The sequence below is a fragment of the Oryzias latipes genome, chromosome 11, assembly GCF_002234675.1.
Source record: "Oryzias latipes chromosome 11, ASM223467v1".
In the NCBI taxonomy this organism is placed as follows: domain Eukaryota; kingdom Metazoa; phylum Chordata; class Actinopteri; order Beloniformes; family Adrianichthyidae; genus Oryzias; species Oryzias latipes.
Genome location: NC_019869.2, coordinates 18,330,479 through 18,351,556, shown reverse-complemented (window position 1 = coordinate 18,351,556; position 21,078 = coordinate 18,330,479). Strand labels below are relative to the sequence as shown.

General features: G+C 41.9%; 1 protein-coding gene across 6 annotated transcripts in view; it reads right to left on the bottom strand.

Annotated features, from left to right (window-relative positions):
- LOC101162459 (receptor-type tyrosine-protein phosphatase U) overlaps nucleotides 1–21,078 on the bottom strand; it is a 202,605-nt gene that overhangs the window by 105,218 nt on the left and 76,309 nt on the right. For all 6 annotated transcript variants that reach the window (XM_020707229.2, XM_020707225.2, XM_011481072.3 and 3 more), the window contains exon 3: nucleotides 6,058–6,329. In XM_020707229.2, coding sequence (XP_020562888.1) covers nucleotides 6,058–6,329 — 272 coding nt within the window. The remainder of the gene's footprint in view (nucleotides 1–6,057; nucleotides 6,330–21,078) is intronic.

Genomic DNA, 21,078 nt, shown 5'->3' with positions numbered 1-21,078 from the left:
ATGTTTGTAGATTTTCATTACAAACTTTGAAAATGTATACATGAAATAACTGAAATTATTGCAGTAAGGTAGACATGCTCTTACGTCATGTTTCAAACACAGAGATAGCGGCTTGAAATCACGAGGTTAGCTTCTTTATAAAGTTTGATCAGTTTAAATATTTACATGTAATTTATCCAATATTTAAAAAAAAAAAAAAAAACACTGGCTTACCTGCCAGATGAAGAGAAATTCAAACTGTTGCGCGCGCCTCGAGGCTCTCCGGATTAATCTGCACGTTCACTTTGGGGGTAGTTGTGCTGCATTCAAGTGCGCTGGGAATTTGCAACTTTACTTCCCCTGGCATACTTAACAAAAACACACACTCGGGGGGATTTTAGTATTAAAACTAATTATTTAGCCTTGTTGTTTTACATATTTTCCTGACATTATATAATATATATTTAAAAAAGTTCATTTTTAGAACAATATTTAAAAAAAGTTAAGTTTTGAATAATTTATTATCATGTTTTTAAATGAGGATAGTACTTGATTAATTTCAAGCATTACAGTCAAAGCGATAAAAAAATTCATAGAGATTTATCAAACTCATTACAGAAATGATTAAATAAGTACAATTTATTTTGTATTTCATCAAAGTCGTTATGCTTTTTATGTTCACTTGAGCTCATATTGTGAATTTTCTTGCAGTTACAAACCCTGAAGAAGTCCTGCACCTTTACCAAACTGGACAAAAAGCACGACCCTCAGGCCAATAATGTGTTTTTTAGAATTCTCCTTTGTACTGTTTTGTACTTAAAACCTATTTCATTGTGATGACACTTTGTATGCTGCAGACATGTATCATATTAAAGATTGTTGTTTTCACAGCTGTCTTGTTTCTCTTTAAACTTGCCTCATGTTACAAGAAGTAATCAGGCCAGTATATTTTTTTTACAATGTAGTTACTTTACCCTTACCAACAGGTTAGCATTGTCTCATGTGGTGAGGTCAGAAGACCAAGTGTGTTCATGTACACTGTACGGGAAGGTAATAAGTGGCATTTACTACTGAAAGTACCATGTAATAGAGTGGAAATAGGTCTGACTTTCTTTTACAGTACAGTTTCATTGTACTTAAGGGGTAAGTACCAAGTACTATTCAAGTGACCATACCCGGTATTTAGTAATGAAAGTACCATGTAATAGAGTGGAAATAGGTCTGACTTTCTTTTACAGTACAGTTTCATTGTACTTAAGGGGTAAGTACCAAGTACTATTCAAGTGAACATACCCGGTATTTAGTAATGAAAGTACCATGTAGTTGAGTGGAAATAGGGCTGACTTTCTTTTACAGTTACAGTTTCACTGTACTTAAGGGGTAAGTACCAAGTACTATTCAAGTGAACATACCCGGTATTTAGTAATGAAAGTACCATGTAGTTGAGTGGAAATAGGGCAGACTTTATTTTACAGTTACAGTTTCACTGTACTTAAGGGGTAGTTTCTTTGGTAAATTCATGGTAAATACCATGAAACGTGCAGCGAGTGCAGACCTAAAGGTCAAGGTACTTTATTTGTACTTACCTTGTTCTTACATGTGGTAAGTACCATAAAAGACACCTTTGCACAACATGTAAATACCCAGTAAGAATATTATAAATACCCAGTATGTACCACATAGGTATGAACCAAATAGTACCATATAAATACACAGTAAGTACAATGTAAGTACAGAGTAGACACAAAAAGTACCATGTAAGTACCCAGTAAAGTACCATAGAAAGTACCATGTAAACACACTGTAAGTACCCAGTAAATTCCATAAAAAGTACCATGTAAGTACCCTGAAAGTACCCAGTGGTTACACTATAAGTACCATGTAAATACCACTTAAGTACACTGTAAGTACTGTACTGTAAAAGAAAGCGTTACCGAACTTAGTTGTCTTACAATCTCTAGGATTCAATATGTTTTAGAGTCTGGAGGAGATCCGTGTTCTGCGGGTCACATGTGGGTGACTCTAAAGTCTTTCAGGTATTGCTGGCTGTCTGACACGTTAAAAGCTCTTCTGTGGTGCAGCTGCTGCATCTGCCTGGAAACCCTGAACTCTGTGCGCAGAGTTTTCTTCATTTTAACTCAGGTCGGCAGGTATCCAAGACTCCTGGCGGTGACCTTTCAAATCTCCTATCAGCTGAAACCTGAAACCTACAGGCCAAGAACCCCTCTGATCACAGGCCAGCCCGTCTCGGAAGCCTCCTGGGGGGGTTATTAAAGCTTCACCAGGGCTGGATGATATTTTTTCCCTCTTTTTTTTTATTTTAATCTCAGTCACAGCCTCTCTCAGACACAGTCCCTCCTCCAAGCTCTTGGAAGTGCTTGTCCTCTCGCCTGATAGGAGCGGTTGCTCTGGGGGTTGACAGTGATCTTTATCGGGGGGCGGGATCTTCAGGCCTTTTGCTGAGCTTTGAGCAGAGAGAGGAGATGAAGGGGCAGCGAGTCATCCTGGATAAAAACAATGAGGAGAAAACAGCCGGGGAGCGTGACTCCAGGCGCGCCCCCATGCTCCCCTCATGCAGCAGATAAACACACGTTAACCCTTTCTACATAATGCTAACCACAGCGAGGAGGATGTTTGGTTTTTTCTTGCACAGATTTGCTGCAGATGCCAGTCGGCGATCTTTGACAATAATCTGTCCCGTCTGGAGGCTTGATGGGATTGCGTCACACATCAGCAGTGTCCCGCTTTCGCTCTTTTCTCTGAAAACTGGAGCTTTACTGTAGACGTCATCTGGCCCCTCTGAGAGAAGCTGCTCCCCGTCTGCTCCAGACAAGCTACTGACTCCCATACAGAGAGGAGGAAAATCGTTCCTGGGATCATTTTGGCTGTTTGTGAGGGGACGGTGAAGCTCAGGCTGTCCTCATCGATCTGTGCGGGCCTCTAATCTCATTAACTGCCTCTTGATTTATTGAGACGGGCCTGGAAGTTCAGCAGGGTTATGGAAGCAAACACCCAGGCAGCCCCCGCGCACAGAGGCCTGCACAGAATTGAGGTCAATTGACTGCCAGGCAGCTCCCACAATGCTGCACACCGGCCGCAGCTTCCTCATTAACAGTTTTTTTTTTTTTGAGGGGTGGGCTTGCAAAGCCAGCAAGACAACTAGCATTCGGGATGAATAATCCGCTGTGATGGGGTGAGGTCATGAGAACCCCACAAGCTAAACAATGGCGCTAATATTGAAACACCGCCTACACGGGCATCAAAGGGAACTATTGATTACACTGCAGCACGCAGGGAAACAGGCCAGTTCATAAAGACACAATCTGGACACGACCCACCTAATTATACAGCTATCGAGCTGCTGATTTGTATGAAAGCAGGTGACAGTTAGTAATTCCTGCACTTTTATTTAATAACATCCACACCATCCTCGCCACATGCTGACCAGCCAACAGGCTGAAGTTTTCATTTTAGAGGGAAACGAAGGATTGGGAGGAAAGGTTAATGAAAGTCATCTAGATCATGATGACAGCAGGTTAGAAGCTGACGGTGCAAACACCGTCCTTATTGGAAACCCCACTGGAGAAGCTTTGTGCATCTAATGTTCATATTTAGTAACTAAATGGTGTGTTCTCCTGTCAAATAGCATGTTTGTTTCGGTCTTTAGGCCTCAATTGATTCATCCAGCAAAGCAAAGCTGTCCCTTCAAAAATCTGCAACAAATTTCAGATTATGGAGGAAAAAAATATAAAACACTTAACTAGGAATAATTTCAGTCCTGGTTTGACAAACTGCAGTCCTTTAATTTGATAATATTGCCATAATATAAGTTAAGCAGGTTAAAAACATCAAGAACCTCTTGTGTAAAAGAAGCAACACGCTTGGAGATGAGGGTGTCATAATTAGGACTGATTTGAAACAACTGAATTACATTTATTTAACCGTTTTTATATACAATCAGCTTTAGATACATTGTAATTCAGTCTCTAAAACAACAACCTTTGACTAAAACCGAGGCTGCTGCTCAAAAAAACCCAAAAAACAGGTCAATATTATAATTTGATACCGGTTTGAAACCAGAATATGACATCATCAAACGGTTTCCCAAAATGGTTGAACAAGCGCCACAAACAAGCCTCACATGCCGGGACACTCCCAAGAAGTCTGTTGTAGAGCTGAGGGGTTCAGTGTTCACCTGTCAACCACAAGATTGCTTCCCTGTTTATGGTCACAATTTCAAAATAAAATACTTTGGTTCATAAATCGCTCAAACTTTTATGAATGAAACAGGTTTTTAAGCCAGTCTATAACAGTGTGTTTCATATTGAAGGTAATGAGGCTCACTTGTTTACCAAGCCCCCAAGTGGTTACCTGGGGAACTGACCTGGCTCCAGATAATTTGGGTTCTCTTTACAAAATAACTTTATTTCAGTTACTGCTGATAAAAGTTGAAAGTCTTTTGAGCTCCCGGTTTTATTTTATTTTTTTATTTTTATTTTTTTTCTAACTTGTTCTGTCCAACAGCTGAGCAAACAGATTAGAGCTGAAGGCTTTTTGTGTTGGACAGGTTTTACTATCACAAAAAGAGGTTATATAGCTTCAAGAAACTAGAGTGTAGATTTGTATAAACCCCTTTTTGTCGTATTATTTTTTATTTATTTGTTACATTTAGTGTGTGTGGGGAGGGAGAGGGGAAAAATGTGAGGGGAGGGTGGAAGAGAGTAAAAGGAAGAAAGGTGAAAAGGTGGGGGATACAAGCAGTGATTTGAATAAGTTATTATTTTAAGCTGTAACAATTATACCAGATCTGCTGGAAAGACGAATGTTACATCAAAGGTGAAAATCTGACACTAAGATGAGCGAAAAAAAAACTGTCCATCAATACACTGTAGGTAAGGAGGAGGGATGAAGCAGACAGGGAGCAGTGTGGAGTGCGCACGTGCACGTGGGGGTGGAGATACATGCATGCTGCTGACGTGAACCGTGTGTTCATAAAGGGAGCCAGATCCTACCAAGCCAGACCAGCCAGACCAGGAGAGGGGAGGAGAGCCCCCCAGGCCAGAAGCCCCCCCAGCATCCGGACCCAGGCAGCCCGGGAGGGGAGGAGGAGGGGACCGCCCACCCCACCAGCCAGGCACAGAGAGGGCCCCCCTACAGGGGCCCCCCCAATGCCCAGAGGCACAAGCGAACCCAGTGTCCGGCCCCCAGGCCACAAGACAGGAGCGCTTAGCCGTACCAGGCGGCAGCCATGGGGGCCACCGGGCGCCGGACACCGAGACAAAGGCCAGGGACGAAGCCAGGGCCCCCGGAACCCAAGAGCCGGCCACCACCCGACCGGCGCCCCGTCCCCGCAAGCCAGCCCAGGCACGCGACCCTAGCAACCCAGGGATCGCCACGCACCCACAGCCACAGCCACCCCCCTAAAACCCTACGCACTACCACCCCCCCCGCCATAATATCTGACCCCCCCTCCCCAACCCTCTCAGTACCCTCCCCTCTCTGTGATGGGGAGGGAAAGCCCCAGAGGGTCCCAGCGAGCCAGCCCCCAGGTCGGTCCTACCCATGCACTCACACACACATACTCACAATCATCTGGTTACCCTCCCTACCCCCGCCGCCAAGCAGTAACCCCCCCCTCAGCCGGCCGACCCCCAGCGCCGCATGCTCCCGGTTTTATAACTCAGTGGTGAAGACACAAACCTCTTTATTGAAATAACTCCAGAGGTTTGGAGACACACCAAAGGTTGGCGTCATATAATGGGATGATTCTTATGAATGTAGAGCTGCCATCACCAGTTTGTCTTCACAAACAAGTCAGCTACTGAGAGTGAGGGAGTTCAAACTCTGCCTCTTCACCCACAAGTGGAAATCTGCTGACAGTGAGAGCTTTTAAGGACATCCTGTTTACGCTCGCATAGTTCTTGAAGTCAATGGCCTTGCTCAAGGGCACCACAGTGGGTTCAGTAAAGACTGCTGGGCATCTTCCAGTCCCAGGCTGTGAAACAGTAACTCTCCACAGGAAGTGGGATCCATATTTGCATATTTATATTACACAATATGTTTCCCAAACAGACTTACCTGGTACTCGCTGGGCCAGAAAGTGCTGACGGCGAGCTCCACCTGGTGCCACTGGCGGCCCTGAGAGCCGGAGGCGTTCCACACGGCACTGCCTTTGGGACCCCCGTTGACCCGCACGTAGACGTGGAGCGCCCCGGGGCTGTGTCCGTCACGGCTGTACAGGAAGTAGCTGAACTGGATGCAGTGGGTGTCGTTCTCACTGAGCGGGAGCAGGTGCAGCTGTGCCCTCTGACCCCCAAAATGCTGCGAGGAGTTGACCATCATGAAGGACCCTGAGGGTGAATCAGACAATGCGTTAGCTTCCTCCTGATCAGGGAGGCTAGATTTTTGAGGGACTTCAGCAAGTGAAAAACATATCTGCAGATGTAGATATGTTCCTTAAGGGCCGTACACACCGGGGCGAATATTCTCCAGGCGTTATTCGCCAGCGTTTTTCGCCACGTTTTTTGTGTTCACACCCAGGCGATTTTCGCTGACGATGAGCCGAGCGAACATGCAATTTCATTCCCTGACATTAGATGGCGCTTAATGTAAACAGAAATACTCCTGTACACAAGGTGGCGCTGCGCAACTTTACGCTTCTTAAAGTCGCTTTTCCCTCAGAAGAAGAGAGCAAGTATTTACGCGCTTGTCAGAATCATACAAAGAAAACATGAATATTTCAAGCACCAGTTGCTCCAACTGGTGCTTGGTTCGGGGATATTTTAGAATGTCTGTCATTATTTCTTCGCTGCTGTGTAGACACTACTCGGCGTCTATCTTCTTCGCTGGTATGTGTGTTTAGCAAGGCAGTTTTGTGTTTGAGCGCCCCCAAGTTGTGTTTTACTGTAACTTCAGAAGCTCCAGACACGTGTGCAAAAGCACCATTCTCATTGGTCGAATAGATTTCGACGCGACGCGTCGAAAAAAAAAAACGAACCCGAGGCGTTTTTTTTTTTTTTGACGCTTTGACGCGTGGCGTTTTTTCGCGTCGGTGTGCACACTCTCATTGGTGCCCTTTGTTTAGTCACGAGGCGTTAAACGTCGGCGAAAATCGCCGGCGAAATTCGTCCCGGTGTGAACGGGCCTTTACAGCTCACAGATGGCATCTACTCCAGAGTTTTCACCATCAGCAGGAAAGCTGAGCCACCTGAAATGCAGAAACTAACAAGATCCGCCTCGTTGGGCTTCACCTGCGACGCCTCTCAGAGGACAGACGTGTCATGTTAGTTTTCAGGCTGTCTGCTGCCTCTTTATTTTGAAACCCTGAATCACTGCCGTGGTGCCAAAGCTGACAGGCCCCGTGTTGTTGCTCTGAATATCTGTGAGATCTTCTCTGCTGTTTGTCTGTATTTGCTGTGTCTGAGCCTGTCCGCCCTCTATGCCCACCGCCTGACTTCTCATGGCCCCTGTCAGAGCAGCAGCGCTGGTGTTAGATTGGACTTTCATTTTTGAGCTGAAGTTCACAGACGTCGAGCTGGTTCCCCTGTGGCCGCTCCAAAGCGCCGAGCCCCCAGCGATGAGCAAAAACAAGTGTCAGGTCACCTTTGAATGTGGCCTTCAAAGGTTTATTATGTCCAACTCACAAAAAAGTTTTTTATAAAAATACTACCCCTGCTAATGTGAGAGCCGTTCAAATATTATCTTTTTATTTACTAAAAACAAGACAAACTTTGGAGAGGAAACTGACTGGATTTGTGTGTGCGTTATTCTTGTTTAGTAACTCATACAATACATTTTGTGTGTAACAGTGGGTATTTGCAATGTGTATTCTAATATACACTTGAAAAATCAAAAACTTAAAAATACAATGTTTTCACAACTTGAACTATAAATTCAAAATGGCTCCTGTGCACACAGGCTTTAAGAGAGTACGCGCTAATCGCCTGATAACCGCAGACAAAACCCCATTTACGCACAAATCGGAATTGTGAGACTCCTTTCACATCTTCAGATTTGTGCATAGATGATGCATTTAAATGCTGCTCGAATGCTGGGTCATCAGAGTTTTCTTATCAGCTGCATTGAACTTAAAAATATTATCTAGTGGAAACATGACCATTTCCCACTTCCTTAAACAGAAATGCCCCCATAATTAAGATTTCAAGAAAAAAAAAAGCTAATTCTTGACAGCCAGAGAGCAGAGAGGCGCTGGGGACCCCCCCGAGCTCTGTGCTGGAGGCGCTGTCAGGGGTGTTGCTGCCAAGAGGGAGGGATGTGTTCTGGAAAACTTAAAAAGAAAAGAAAGTGATGACTGTTTTTAAAATGCATATTTAGACTTTTTTTAATATTAATTATGGAGGCATATTCACAATCTAAATTTTAACCGTCTGCTAAGAAATATCTGACGACTAATAGCATTTAAACTTTAAGATCATCTACGCACAAATCTGAAGACCAGATCAGTCTTACAAATCCTTACGCATTTGTAACTGATTTGTGGGTAAATGTGTTTTTATCTGTGGCTGTTTCCGAATTCCCACCCTAACCCCTAGCTACTAAAAAAAGATATAGCACAGGACTATGTAGTGCCCTGGACTTTCAAAGCAATTTGGACACCATCCTCACTACTTTTTTTTTAAATGGCAAATATGACGTCATCAATTTCACGTGAAAATCTCATTGATGTGAGCTTTTTCTACAGTCATTTATGAATCCACTGTCTTCTGAAGATGAAAAACATTGATGGTTCATTCAAAAAAAATATTTGAATACATATGTTTTTTAATGTTCAGACGCAATGCATTGTGGTCTATTTTCGCAAATAGAGTGAGCACCGATGCACACTGGTTTTTTGCAGAGACTTCTGGGACATTTCTAGGGCACTCAATTTTGGAATTTTAGATTCGGACAGCACTACAAAATGGCGAACGCACATATAGTGCACTATGTAGTGAGTAGGGAAGTTATTCGGACACAACTTGTGTGTATCAGGCAATTGGTGCGTACTCTTTAAACTCTCCCCCATGACAATTTAATCTTAAAAGTTCCCAGTGGTGTTTTGATGATGATTGTGAAGTTCTTCCAAAATCACACAACCTAAATATCTTAAAAAAGACATATTTCATGTCTATCTTTCATATCTATGTTTCCAAAATTTCCTCAACATGGGCGTGGTCATTGGTGCTGAGCAGAGTAGCTCCGCCCTTGATCTCCCCGTTCTGCAAGCTGTGTCTTGCACAACTGAAGAGCTTGACACAAGTGATAAATGAAACTGTGAAAAATTACAAATTTTTGCATCCAAACCAACACTTTTTGAACTTTGTGCAGGATGACAAAACAAATGTGTGTTCCAGACCCTGCTGTTTGATAAAATTACACATGACAAAGAACTTTGATAAGCCCATGAAAATGCTTTGAATTGCATTATAATTTAGGCTAAGTTGCACCAGCCAGCAGCTCTGACTGTGGCTCAGAACTGATTAGATGCGAGCACGTGCAGATTGTTGAATTCACTTCACAGCAAATAAAATCACAGCGTGATTTCAGCGGTGCAATTCTGTACCCGTATGAATCAAAACTATTCCACCTCCCGGGAGGCGAGCTGGCGGCTGAACAGAGACCCACTGCGGGATGGGGAGCCAGACTGCTCGGGCCTGCTGAACTTTATGATATATATTTTTGATGTAAATTTTTTTTTAAATTTTGAATCTCTCTGGTTAATGCGGATCAGCAAGCCTTCAAACTCGGTCAGATAGAAAACAAAAGCAGAGAACACATTTTGGACTTGAAGTTTAATTTTAAATATGTGCAGCTAACAATAAAATCCAACCTTGGACACACTTAAAATGCGTGTGGGAAACGCAGCAATGTGTGCCATCTTCTCTTCTCCCGCACCTGAGCTTGTGCACGCTGGACGGGGGGATCGGGGACCTTGTCCACTGAGCATGTGCCGTTATGACATCACAAAAGCTGATTAATTCAAACCGAGCGTCTTTGCGACTTTTTAATTGACAACGGTTTAAAAGGAAAAATACTCAGAAACTTAAAAATAAAAAGATTTCTTGTGACATTTGATCTTTTTCATAAGAAAAATGCCACGCGTACATGTCAAAAACTTAAAAAATGTCATTTTCACCAAAAGGGGACTTTTAAGGTTTTGAATGCGTAGGAGCCGTTTGGATTTCGTAGTTAGTTTTAAGCTGCTGTAATTTCAAGTTGTGCACGCATAAATTACTATCGTATTTGTACGTTTTTGATATTTGAGTGTACTTGTGAATACACAATTATAAGTACATACTGTTATGCACAAAATTTATTGTATGCGTTTCAAATCAAAAATTACACACACAAATCCAGTGATTCTATTTCCTCACCATACAAAACTATCTCAGCATTAATAACTGTAAAATCAAAGCTTCTCCTACAGTACTGCAGGACCTCTGATGGTGGCGCCACTAAACCAAAGCCTCACTAAACCAAAATGGACCGCCCTTTGGTCTTCGCCATGTTAGCAAAATCACACAGTGTTCAAACATGTATTAACCTCACTGTGTCGGAACATTTTTTAAGACGGAATTCCTGAAGACATTTTTCATGTTTAGGTTCCTTGACTTATTAATATTTCAGTGGAGCTGTCTATTTAACAAAGGTTCGTGGTCTGACACACAGTGGGGTTGTGGGAATTGTATGGTAATGCTGCTGAGGAGCCGTCCTGCACCATAAATCCAACAGACATAGTTATTAGGTCATAATAGCAGCTAAGGGTAGGTTTAGAGCAGAAAGATGGAAATAAAACGTCCTTGCTGACACAAACACACACAGTTCACACTCCTTTATTTCCTGTCACCTTCTGCTCTGACCTCGTCTTTGCCCCGCTCATGCTAAATGATCACATACTGACAGGAAAAAAAGGCATTTCAGTACAAAGAGCTGATTACAGTTTTATGCTGAATCTACAAAGGAAAGGTAAGAAAGTTCAGGTATGTTTTTAACTATAAAATTAAAAATGAATAAACTGCTACTTGTCCTTTTGCAGAGGTAATTTAAGTGCAGAAGCAACTTCAAGTTTAAAGTTTTCCAATGAAAACTGTATTTTTTGTGTTTTTAACCTCTTCTTGTGACATTTTTCTCATGATACAGGACATATAAAGAAAATTTGAACTAAAATGGCATTTATGAGCATTTCTTTATTCAAATAATTGTGAACCTGGAGCAGACCAAAAGGACATTGAAAAAGTGACTTAGAACCTTCTACGGAAAGCCACAAGCTTCCAGCTCCTCCCCCTTCTGATCCATCCACTTGTAGACAATTCTATCCAAGTACAGTACGTCTTTGTTTTTCTAATCCAAGCTGTAATCTGGCTCAAAACCGTACGGCTGTATGGCTCCAATATTGCTCACCATTTTTGTTGCACCAGTAATGTTAGGTTAGGGTTGTGAGGGGCTGTAAGCAGCAGGAGAGCATGCAAACCGATGGATGATGGGAAGTGGGGGCAGTCTTACTCCAGCTGCAGAAACGGGAACAGGTTATTATTATTATTATTTTTTTTATTCTGGCTAAAAACTTCATAATCGTGATTAAATAATGTAGAATACACCACAAAGCAAGTGGACCACTAAACTCATTTCTGATATTTAATGTAGGCTAATGGAGAAGTCAACTCTAAAAAACAAGGTTTTTAAGACCCGTCATAACCTCCCCTCAATCCCTGAGTGCCCCCTCCCTCTGCTCATCTTCCCCCAAATGCTTAGATGAGAAGTCATCCTGCCATCAACGTACTGCCATAACAAGCAGCTGCTGTCCTTCGGGACTTTGCTGTACTTTTGGACAAAGCTTGTATTTTTCCCTTTTTCACCTGCCCCCCACCCACCCGAAGGCCGTGCCACCACTGCTGCTTTGATGTGTGAGCTCTCCGGGGGTCTGTGTGGTTAAATTGCTTTTTCTTCAGCTATGAGAGCAGCAGCTCCTATGTTGGAGGGCAAGTCTCCAACTGTCCACAGAAGAGGGTTGCATTGGGAAGAGGCAGAAACAATACCATCCCTATTTTCCCCCACCACCACCCTTCAGCTTCAACGCTGTTTTATTTTTTTTTCATTATTTTGGAATATTTCAAAGCAGCTCTGTGCCCCCCGATGAACCAAACACAAAAGTGCTCTCGTGGCTTTGAATTGCCGGTTCTCCATGAAAGCCAGCTGGTAAACCAGCACCTCTTGAAGCTGAATGCATCCATGTTGCTGTTAAAGGCGGATTCTAAAGAAGAGAAAAGAAGCCGTGCACTGATATTCAACACTTTAAAGTAATAAAGGGCTTAGGCAATCTACGTAAAGTCCATGTCACACAGGCGCCACGTATATTTTGTGAATTTTCTACATATAAAATTTCGGTCTTTCATGATACAGGCTTGATATGAATTGTAAGTGTTTCTTGCGTTCTTCATTCGTCGTTGTGCACAGATGGCTGTCAAGGGTGTCGACTGACGATTTCTTAACGTGAATTCAGTCTTCAGCTGTTCAAAATTTTTTGGCGGTTGACGTTTACATAGTTTATGTGCAATAAATAAAATTGTGTCTTACACAATTTTGTGTGATTTTTGGGAGATACACATACGTATTTGTGGCTTTCCATGACCGTTTCACATATGTCTAACAGAGTTTTCACGCATGTATCTCTGATGTATATCTTATGTATCGCGTATACGGCACACATACAGTATCATGTTCAAATTATGTACTTGCCGTACGAATCATAAATTACTTGCATATAAACAGCTCAATAATCATGTATGGTTCATGTTCTAGTTGATGTACATGTTGTTTGCGTGGCTTATTCGTACTTCTGTGTATGTAACGTGTTTCAAAACATCTGGGAAACATCTGTGAAAATTTCATGTAAAGGCCACGACTTTTCTTACTTTTTCAATGTACAGTATATTCATGTTTGACCAATTTTTATCTGTGCAAAATGAGTAAAATGTACGTAGCGGCTGTGTGACTCGGTCTTAAGACTCCCAGCCACATTCTGGGTCAGCTGTGTTCTGTAAACATTCCATACAATTATGGTGTAAAAAGTTTAAGTTTAGCTTTTACTGTACAGCGCTTTGTTCAATTTGAATGGTGTTAAAGCGCTTTATAAATAAAGATGATGATGATGATGATGATTCAAACATTTAAATCAAGTGTTAATGACACAGTTTTTGACAGAATATTTTAAAATAAAACAATCTGTGATTTATATCATGAACTTTAAACCAGCTCTAAAACGGTAGACAATTGTTGTTATGTCTATATTAAAGAAAGAAATTCAATGGAAGACTGAGACACATGAGACCGGAGTTTTAGTGATTTCACTGGGAAGAACAAAAAGCAAGAATCCAAGAGTAGGCAACTCAAATATAGAGTATGAGTAGGTCCTAGTCCTAGACCTGACTAACAGAACAGAAAACCAAATTCTCAAATATCCTGGTTCTCCTGCTCATCCATATCCGACACAATTTGTTTTCATCCAGCCCACCTGACCCCTGTGAACCCCCCCCCCACCACCACCTTTCTGACCAGTTATTTTCTTTCAACTTTTGAACCCTTCCTGGACTCTAGGTTCCTCTTGTCTGGACTCAGATGTTCTTGACTTGTCTGTGACTCCAGTGAGTCTGTGACCCGACCTACAGAAGTTTGAAGATTAGCTGCACTTAGTCACCATAAAAATGTATTTAAATAGGCCAAAAAAAAATCTTACAAATAATCTTTTTTAAGAAAAGAAAATTCTAGTTACAGAGACGTATTTTTTCAACTAAGATTACTTTTGCCATTGAAAAGCTTTCTATTTTTCTTGCAAGACAGAAAAAAAAACATTTGACTTCTTCACTGAAGTCCTCATTCCACACTTGTGTTTGGAAGTCCCCAACAACTTCAGTCTCTTAGAGGTAACGGTTGGTGCTTTCAAGCTGATGATTCATCTTTCTTCCAGTTATCCATTATCTGCTTTTCTTCTAAAAAAATTTCTGAGCCACTTTGTGGAATCAAAGTTTCTTCCGGGCGTTTCATTGCTCAGAGTCAGAAACACGTCTAATATCAACTAGTTAATAAAACCAAGATTCGTCAAACTCAACTGCTTGATCCTGTCTAATATTCCCAAAAACATCCGACTTAAAATTGGAAATCTTCACATGATGAACATAGGAAGCTTAAAAATGGCAGCAGAAACTCTAAACCTAAAGATACCAAGAGCGACTGAATGATGTCCTTCACACTGGACTTCTGTTTAGGAAATATTCTGCTGTTCAGCTTTTTTATTTTGAAGAATCAGGAAAAGAGAAAAGATCTTCAAGGTCGAAAAGAAATGTCCCAAACAGACTCAACTCCGGTCGTCATGATGGATGTGGTCATTAGAAAGCAACACATCTCTGATAAAGTTGTCGAAACCCTGAGTACACAAAGTGGGGACACACAAAACAGACACAAAAATATATATAAAAATGCAGTGGATGCACAAAAATTCCTCAGGAATCCATCAAAGCTGATAAGACTCCATCTGTTCCTCCGGTGACCCTGCCAAGGTTGATAGAACGTGCATTAGGAGATTAGGAGACCCGGTGGAGTCATATCAGAGAGCGAGGTGGGTGCCTGAGTCATAGGTCTGCCTGCTTTTATCACGCTTACATCCAGAAAATACGCGTGAGGCTGAAAGTCGATGGGGTGGAGGAAAGTTACTGGCGGGGGCTTTTATCTTTGTGATAGGACTCGTCATTTCGCCATAAACCCGGCTTTGTAAAACACCAGCGCCTGCACGACCGCAGCTGCCTTAAACAAGCGGCTGCATTTTCATCCAACTTTATCAAACTCCTGCTGCCTCCGACTCTGCCTGCCGGAAACACGCCGACCGATTTGACTGATGTTTATCAGAAGAACTGCTCCTGCCCCCACCATCCTTCCCCAGAGCCTTTTCCCTTCCGTAGTCTCATCCTGCTTCAAAAGCCACAAAAGTATCAGATCCCATGCTAGTCTTTACCACCCATAAATAACTTAAATCATCAACGTTAAACCAATTTAGCGAAGTAAAACAACATTTCTCTTTTTCATTATCATTGGGATGAAAAAAACTGTCCGAACTTGACAGACTCCATTTAAAGAAACACTTTGGAAAAGCCCACCTTCGCCCAACAGTAGCTAGGTTAGTTAGTTCCTGCAGCCATGTGATGCAGGAAGGGCAACAGCGGGCCCTTTGGATGGATGGATGGATGGATGGATGGATGGATGGATGGATGGATGGATGGATGGATGGATGGATGGATGGATGGATGGATGGATGGATGGATGGATGGATGGATGGATGGATGGATGGATGGATGGATGGATGGATGGATGGATGGAGACAGATTACGCTGGTTTGGTCGCATTAACAGAGATGGTGAAACAAAAGTTCCTTATAATTTATTAACGTTCTGTTGGATTGGACCTGTATGTTTGTAGTTGTCATGCCAACCGCCCTGCAGTGCACCAGAAAACACCCCGTGTGCGTTCTGTTTCAAGTTCTTTTTTAGGGATTGACCTTGGGCCAGTCCAGCAATAATAAGACACATTAGCAGCAACATCCATGGTTAGGAGTCTAATGCTGAATGCTCACACCTTTGCGAAGTTTAGGAGGAGGCGAAACTCCAGATCTGCTAGACGATCGGGCGTTTATGTGGGGGACTACATATGAGACTACATGTGACCTAATGGGATGTATGAATTGAAAGCACAGGGACATTGAAATTCAGGCTATTTTGAGCAGCCTGACGGGCTAAGGGGTCCTGAAATTAGAAAATGCATGTGTGGGGGGAGTTCACATGGAGTGAAAAAGAAAAGCATGTGTGTGATGGTGAAAGCTGTGAAGTACGAGCAGAAATTGTAAACAGAAGAAGATTAAAGAATTTTCAAAAGTTCATGTAAACCTGAACCATGATCAATCAGGAGTGTGGAAGACTTTGGTTGGAACACACAGGTGCAGTGACGTATGTATCAGAGAATCTTCAATTGGCCGTTCAACATGTCAATCAAGTGATGTGCTTCATGGCATGGATGATGATTTGGCTGCCAGCATTTTTTGAAATATATATTTCTTGTTTAGTTAATTTTCTAATTGCGATTGACGAACTGGGTGCCTCTGATCGAGAGGAAGACTATAGAGGAGGTTCGTGGATGTAGTAAAGGAGAACATGAGGGTGGCTGCGGTGAGCAAGGAGGAAGTAGAGGGGAGGATTAGATGGAGTTGAATGATTCTCTGTGGAGACCCCCAAAGGAAGCAGCCTAAATTCAAAGATTTGGACGTCTTTTATAGTTCAAGAGATTTGAAATTGGAACAAAAAATGCATTTTTCAGTAACATTTCTCAAAAACTTAAAATAACTCAGCCTTTTTCTTCATTCATTCTATTTTTACTTTCTAATTTTACTTGAGTACTTTTTTTAAGTACTTTAACTTGTCGCAAAGTAATTTTTTTTTAACAATATAACAACAATTTTGCCTTAAGCAGACATTTTACATACATTTGCACCTCTGGTGAATCTCTGTTGACCAGCTGATCCAATCCATCTCATCCTCCATCTCATCTGTTGCTGCTTCTCTGTTGGATCTGCAGAAGCTCCCACAGAGTTTTCAAAAGCTCCACGATAAAAAAAAACAGCAAGCAGCCTGGCTCAAGGGTTTTCCCCCAAAAAGTCCAGTTTTCCCAACACCACAAATCAATAACACATTAACAGCCACCCCACTACAGCGTGGGCTGACTTTGTTTTGCGATGCATCACCTGCAGCTCCCTGCGCCCATGCAGCATCGCTCGTGATGCCTCCCGCCGCAGTCTTCCTCTTCATCACTCCTGTGATCTTCCCTCTGTTTCATCTACCAGGCCTTTCAAGGAGCTGCTTGTTGCTGCCATCTAAGCTAATGTTCCTCGCCATCTCTGCCCTGTTTCATCGCCCTCCTCCCTCGTCTCCCCACCACAGAGCGGCTCAGAACAGGGACACGGCGAACGCACAGATTCAGCGGCTGACCGGCCTTTAACCCAATCCTCCTCCTGCGTGCAGCAGAGACATTCACAGACTGCACTTTGTTTAAAGAATGCTGTCTGTCCTCTCTTCACACTCATTACCCAGCATTCTCAGCGGGAGATGAGGGTTGCAGCCTCTGAGCTGCAAAAACATTTGACAAGGTGGTGATTCAACAGCTTGTGCTTCTTTAAAACTCTTTTTGAAGATCCTCCTGTCTTTAATGTGACATGAACACCGATGGGACTTTTATCTGTTCTTGGCAGAAAGCTGACAATCCGGTTTTCCAAACTGGTTACTGCCATCATCTGTTTGCATCCCACTTTTAAGATCATGTTTTATCTCAAAGGAAAAAGTTTCAAGAGTTTGGCTGCAGATCCCACCTCTGATTGAATCTTCATGAATTTTAAATCAAGCTCGATTACGTTGTTTCTTTCAGCTACAACTGAAATCTCTGTAACCAATAAGATGCTGAAAGTTTCATCCATGAGCATAATTTGCCAAAAAAAATGATTAAACCACAAAAAACTGTGTTCATCAACAATTTCCCTGACGATGTCCCCAAATCACAGCGTGCAGTTTGTACCTCCATCACGATCCCTGGAATGCAGGAATTTCTTCTGACTTTTCCCTCTATCTAAAGAAACTATGGGTTTTAATTAGTCAACAACCCATATTTTGTTTATTTCTATGTGGAAAAAAAGAGATAATCAAGGAGTACATTGATTGTTATCAAAAATTATGAGACCTTTGTTTATTTTTGGGTCTGAGAGACTGAGTTTAAATTTAGGAACCGGGCCCTTTGATAGATCAGGGCATGGATTCATCTTTGTTGTTTTCAGACCAACTTTTTTATTCGGTTTACATGAGTTGCCTCATCGTCTGAGCAGCAAAATGCAGGAGGCAGTGAAGCCCCTTTCTGCTTAGGAATGCAGCCGTAACAGGAAAAAAGACATTAAGATCATTTGTAATCATTACAGATGCTTTCTGTGTGTCGGAGAATCTGCATGGCTTTTTATTTGTGAAGCAGAAAGGCCACAGTAGGTTTTACGCCATATTTTAACAAATAGAACTCTGATAAATTTGCAATGGTGGTGCGGGAATCCCTCTGTCCTCCTTGTTTTTCTTTAATTCTCTGCGCATCATTATGAATCTAATACTCTAAAAATGTTTAAAACCAGAGCTGTTGTCAGAGCTGTGAATGACAATCTCCCCAAAGTCCTCTTCTCAGGTTTCATGTCTTTATCTCCCATGTTTTGTGGAAACTCATTTGCAAAGCTGCAATGGGGGTCCTGCAATTGATTTTCAAAAATGATGGAAATTTAAACAAAAACAAGGAGTGATGGTTTAGCTGCTTCACTGATTCATGAAGCAGATGAATCTGTGATTGGATAAAGAAAAAAGGACATTTTTTATTATCAAAAATATTATCAGAAGAATGAAAACTGCCTTTTTCTGACAAGAAACACTAAGAATGACACACAGTGTCCCACAGGGTTCAGATATGGGTTCCCAAATTAATTATTTAGACATTATAATTTATTTTATATATTGTGGATTTTTTTTATATTGATATTTTCCCAGAATCCAAATATGTACAATTTCTCTTTGTATAGAAGAGGTCATTATTGTAAATGAGAAACTGTTCTCAACTCATCCTCCTGGTAAAATAAAGGTTACATAAAAATATATATATACATTTTTTGTAAAATAAAAAATCATATATATATATATATATATATATAAATGAGTTGCTGTGTGGGTGTTAATACGCCTGTGGGGTAAGATATTGATCTCATCTGTGTGATAAAACAAGAATATTCAAATTAATAGACAAAAAACATACTAAATAAAACAAAAAACTATTTATAATCTGTTAAAACTTTGTTTATTGTTGAAATTGAACAGTTTGTGATTTTCCTCGTTTATCTCGACTACAAATATAAATGCAAGGCAAATATTCCCCAACATGTGCATGAAAAACAAAGTCACTCTCCCTAAACTTCTGTTCTCTCCAAATCGCTTTATTTTCCTTCTGACTTAGGCTCTAACACAGGGGTGTCAAACTCATTTTCTCTGAGGGCCACATCAGCATAGTGGTTGTCCTCAAAAGGCCAGATATAACATACTTTTAACTAAATGTAATGAAAAATAAATATAACTACTCCTTAATGTTAAATAACTCATTATTTATTTATTATAATTTTTTAAAGTGACAATTACAGTTGCATAGGAAACATATGTTTGCTTGTTACTCTAGCATAAATCCTTTTACATTTTGTCCACTTATTAAAACCCACATAACTCCATTAATGAAAGATCAAACTGTCCAAGTGAATAAAGAAAAATAACATAAAAATGAGCTAGAAAGAACATATATTACATGTGTAACATTTTGTCTGCATAAAGACATAAAAACTGCAAACATTGAATAATTACAGCAACTACACATAAATAATATTTAATCAACTAAAGGAAATTTTATTTTAAGAAATTAAAAACTTTTATGCTCTCGCGGGCCACATAAAATGACATGGTGGGTCGCATGTGGCCCCCGGGCCTTGAGTTTGACACATGTGCTCTAACATAACCATTTTGTGGGTTTGAGAACTCACATAGTGATTTAAAACCCCAGTTAAGGTGACAAAATGGTCACATTTATACAATAAGTTTCTGATATATTTTTGTCAACCAATTCTTTTTCCTTTAAAAAGACAAGTTCTGTCTAGAAAATAGCTTGCTCACAGGCTCTAACTACGATTTTGTAATTAGTTCCGTTATTTTTTTAGCACCTGTAATTAAGAAGATGCTGTGGGGAGCCGGTTTAGCTCGTACTGGTCGCCTTCCGTCCGTGAAACCAGCGTTCGAATCCGGGCTGCTCCCTATTCCCGTCTCTGCTTCTGTGCCGGTCCCAAGCCCGGATAAATTGAGAGGGTTGCGTCAGGAAGGGCATCCGGCGTAAAACATTGCCAAGTTAACCATTGGACTCGTCCTCGACTGAGAGGTTGTTTCGCTGTGGCGACCCTCTGATGGGAAAAGCCGAAAGGGAAAGAAAAATTAAGACAATTCTGTCTGAATGGATGCATTTCCCCTGGCTAATGCCTGAGGCGGTGGGCCTTCGAGGTGGTGGAAGGGGGGGATTCAGAGTGACTGCAGACAGTCACATGATCGCTCTCTGGGAGGGGGCGCTCCCAGCGGATGTGCTTCAGTGCAGAAAATAAAAACGTCTCTATTAGCTGCAACACAAGAAGCTCCTTTACAGTCCGGATGCAGCACACAGGAACATCCTTTAGGGTCAGGTTGCTGCAGGCTCCGCCCTGAAACTGGAGCACTCAGGTATAGAAACCTGAGTGAACAGATAAAGCCGGAGCGTGATCTGTGGGAACCCTCATCTTCTGTGCGAGAGCTCGGTTCCATGACCCGATCTCCTCCAGAGATAAGGCTGTTTTCTGTTTGCCCTTCACAGATGGAACAGGGAGAAGTAGCAGCAAGTGCAAGGCCGGCCTCCTGAAATCTCATTTCATGACTTGCTGCATTGCAGATCTGCAGCATCTGTGCGGAAGAGATGGAGACATGCTGGATATGCATCAAAGTCCTCTGCGGTGGGGCTGCTAGCCCACCCCCACACACTTAAGCCTCTGTTACTTTGGTGCCCACTGACAAGTGAGGAGCATCTGGGCTGGATCGACATCCAACTGCAAAGATCGGGACTGTACTGTCTGTGGAGTTGATTTCCATGTATAAATACAAATATTCCTGATTAAGCTGCAAGGAGCTGTGGCTCCGTCTAAAAACCAGCAACATAACCAGTTCAATTCTTGTTGGACATGAGCCACTCATTTTTAAAGTCCCACTCCGTTCATCTATTGATCTATTTTCAAAGCATTCCCATTGGTTTTTAATTATAATTATGCAGTTTTTGACCCAAGTTCAAGTTTCTGCAGAGCGGCAGGAGTTCATCAGAAATTCTAGTTTTGGTTTGTGGGCGGCACCGTCGGCGCAGCGCTCCCTCGCCTCCCAGTCGCTAAACGCTCGGAACAGGGAGCTTGGGCCTGCCCAGCGTATTTTTTACATAACAAAT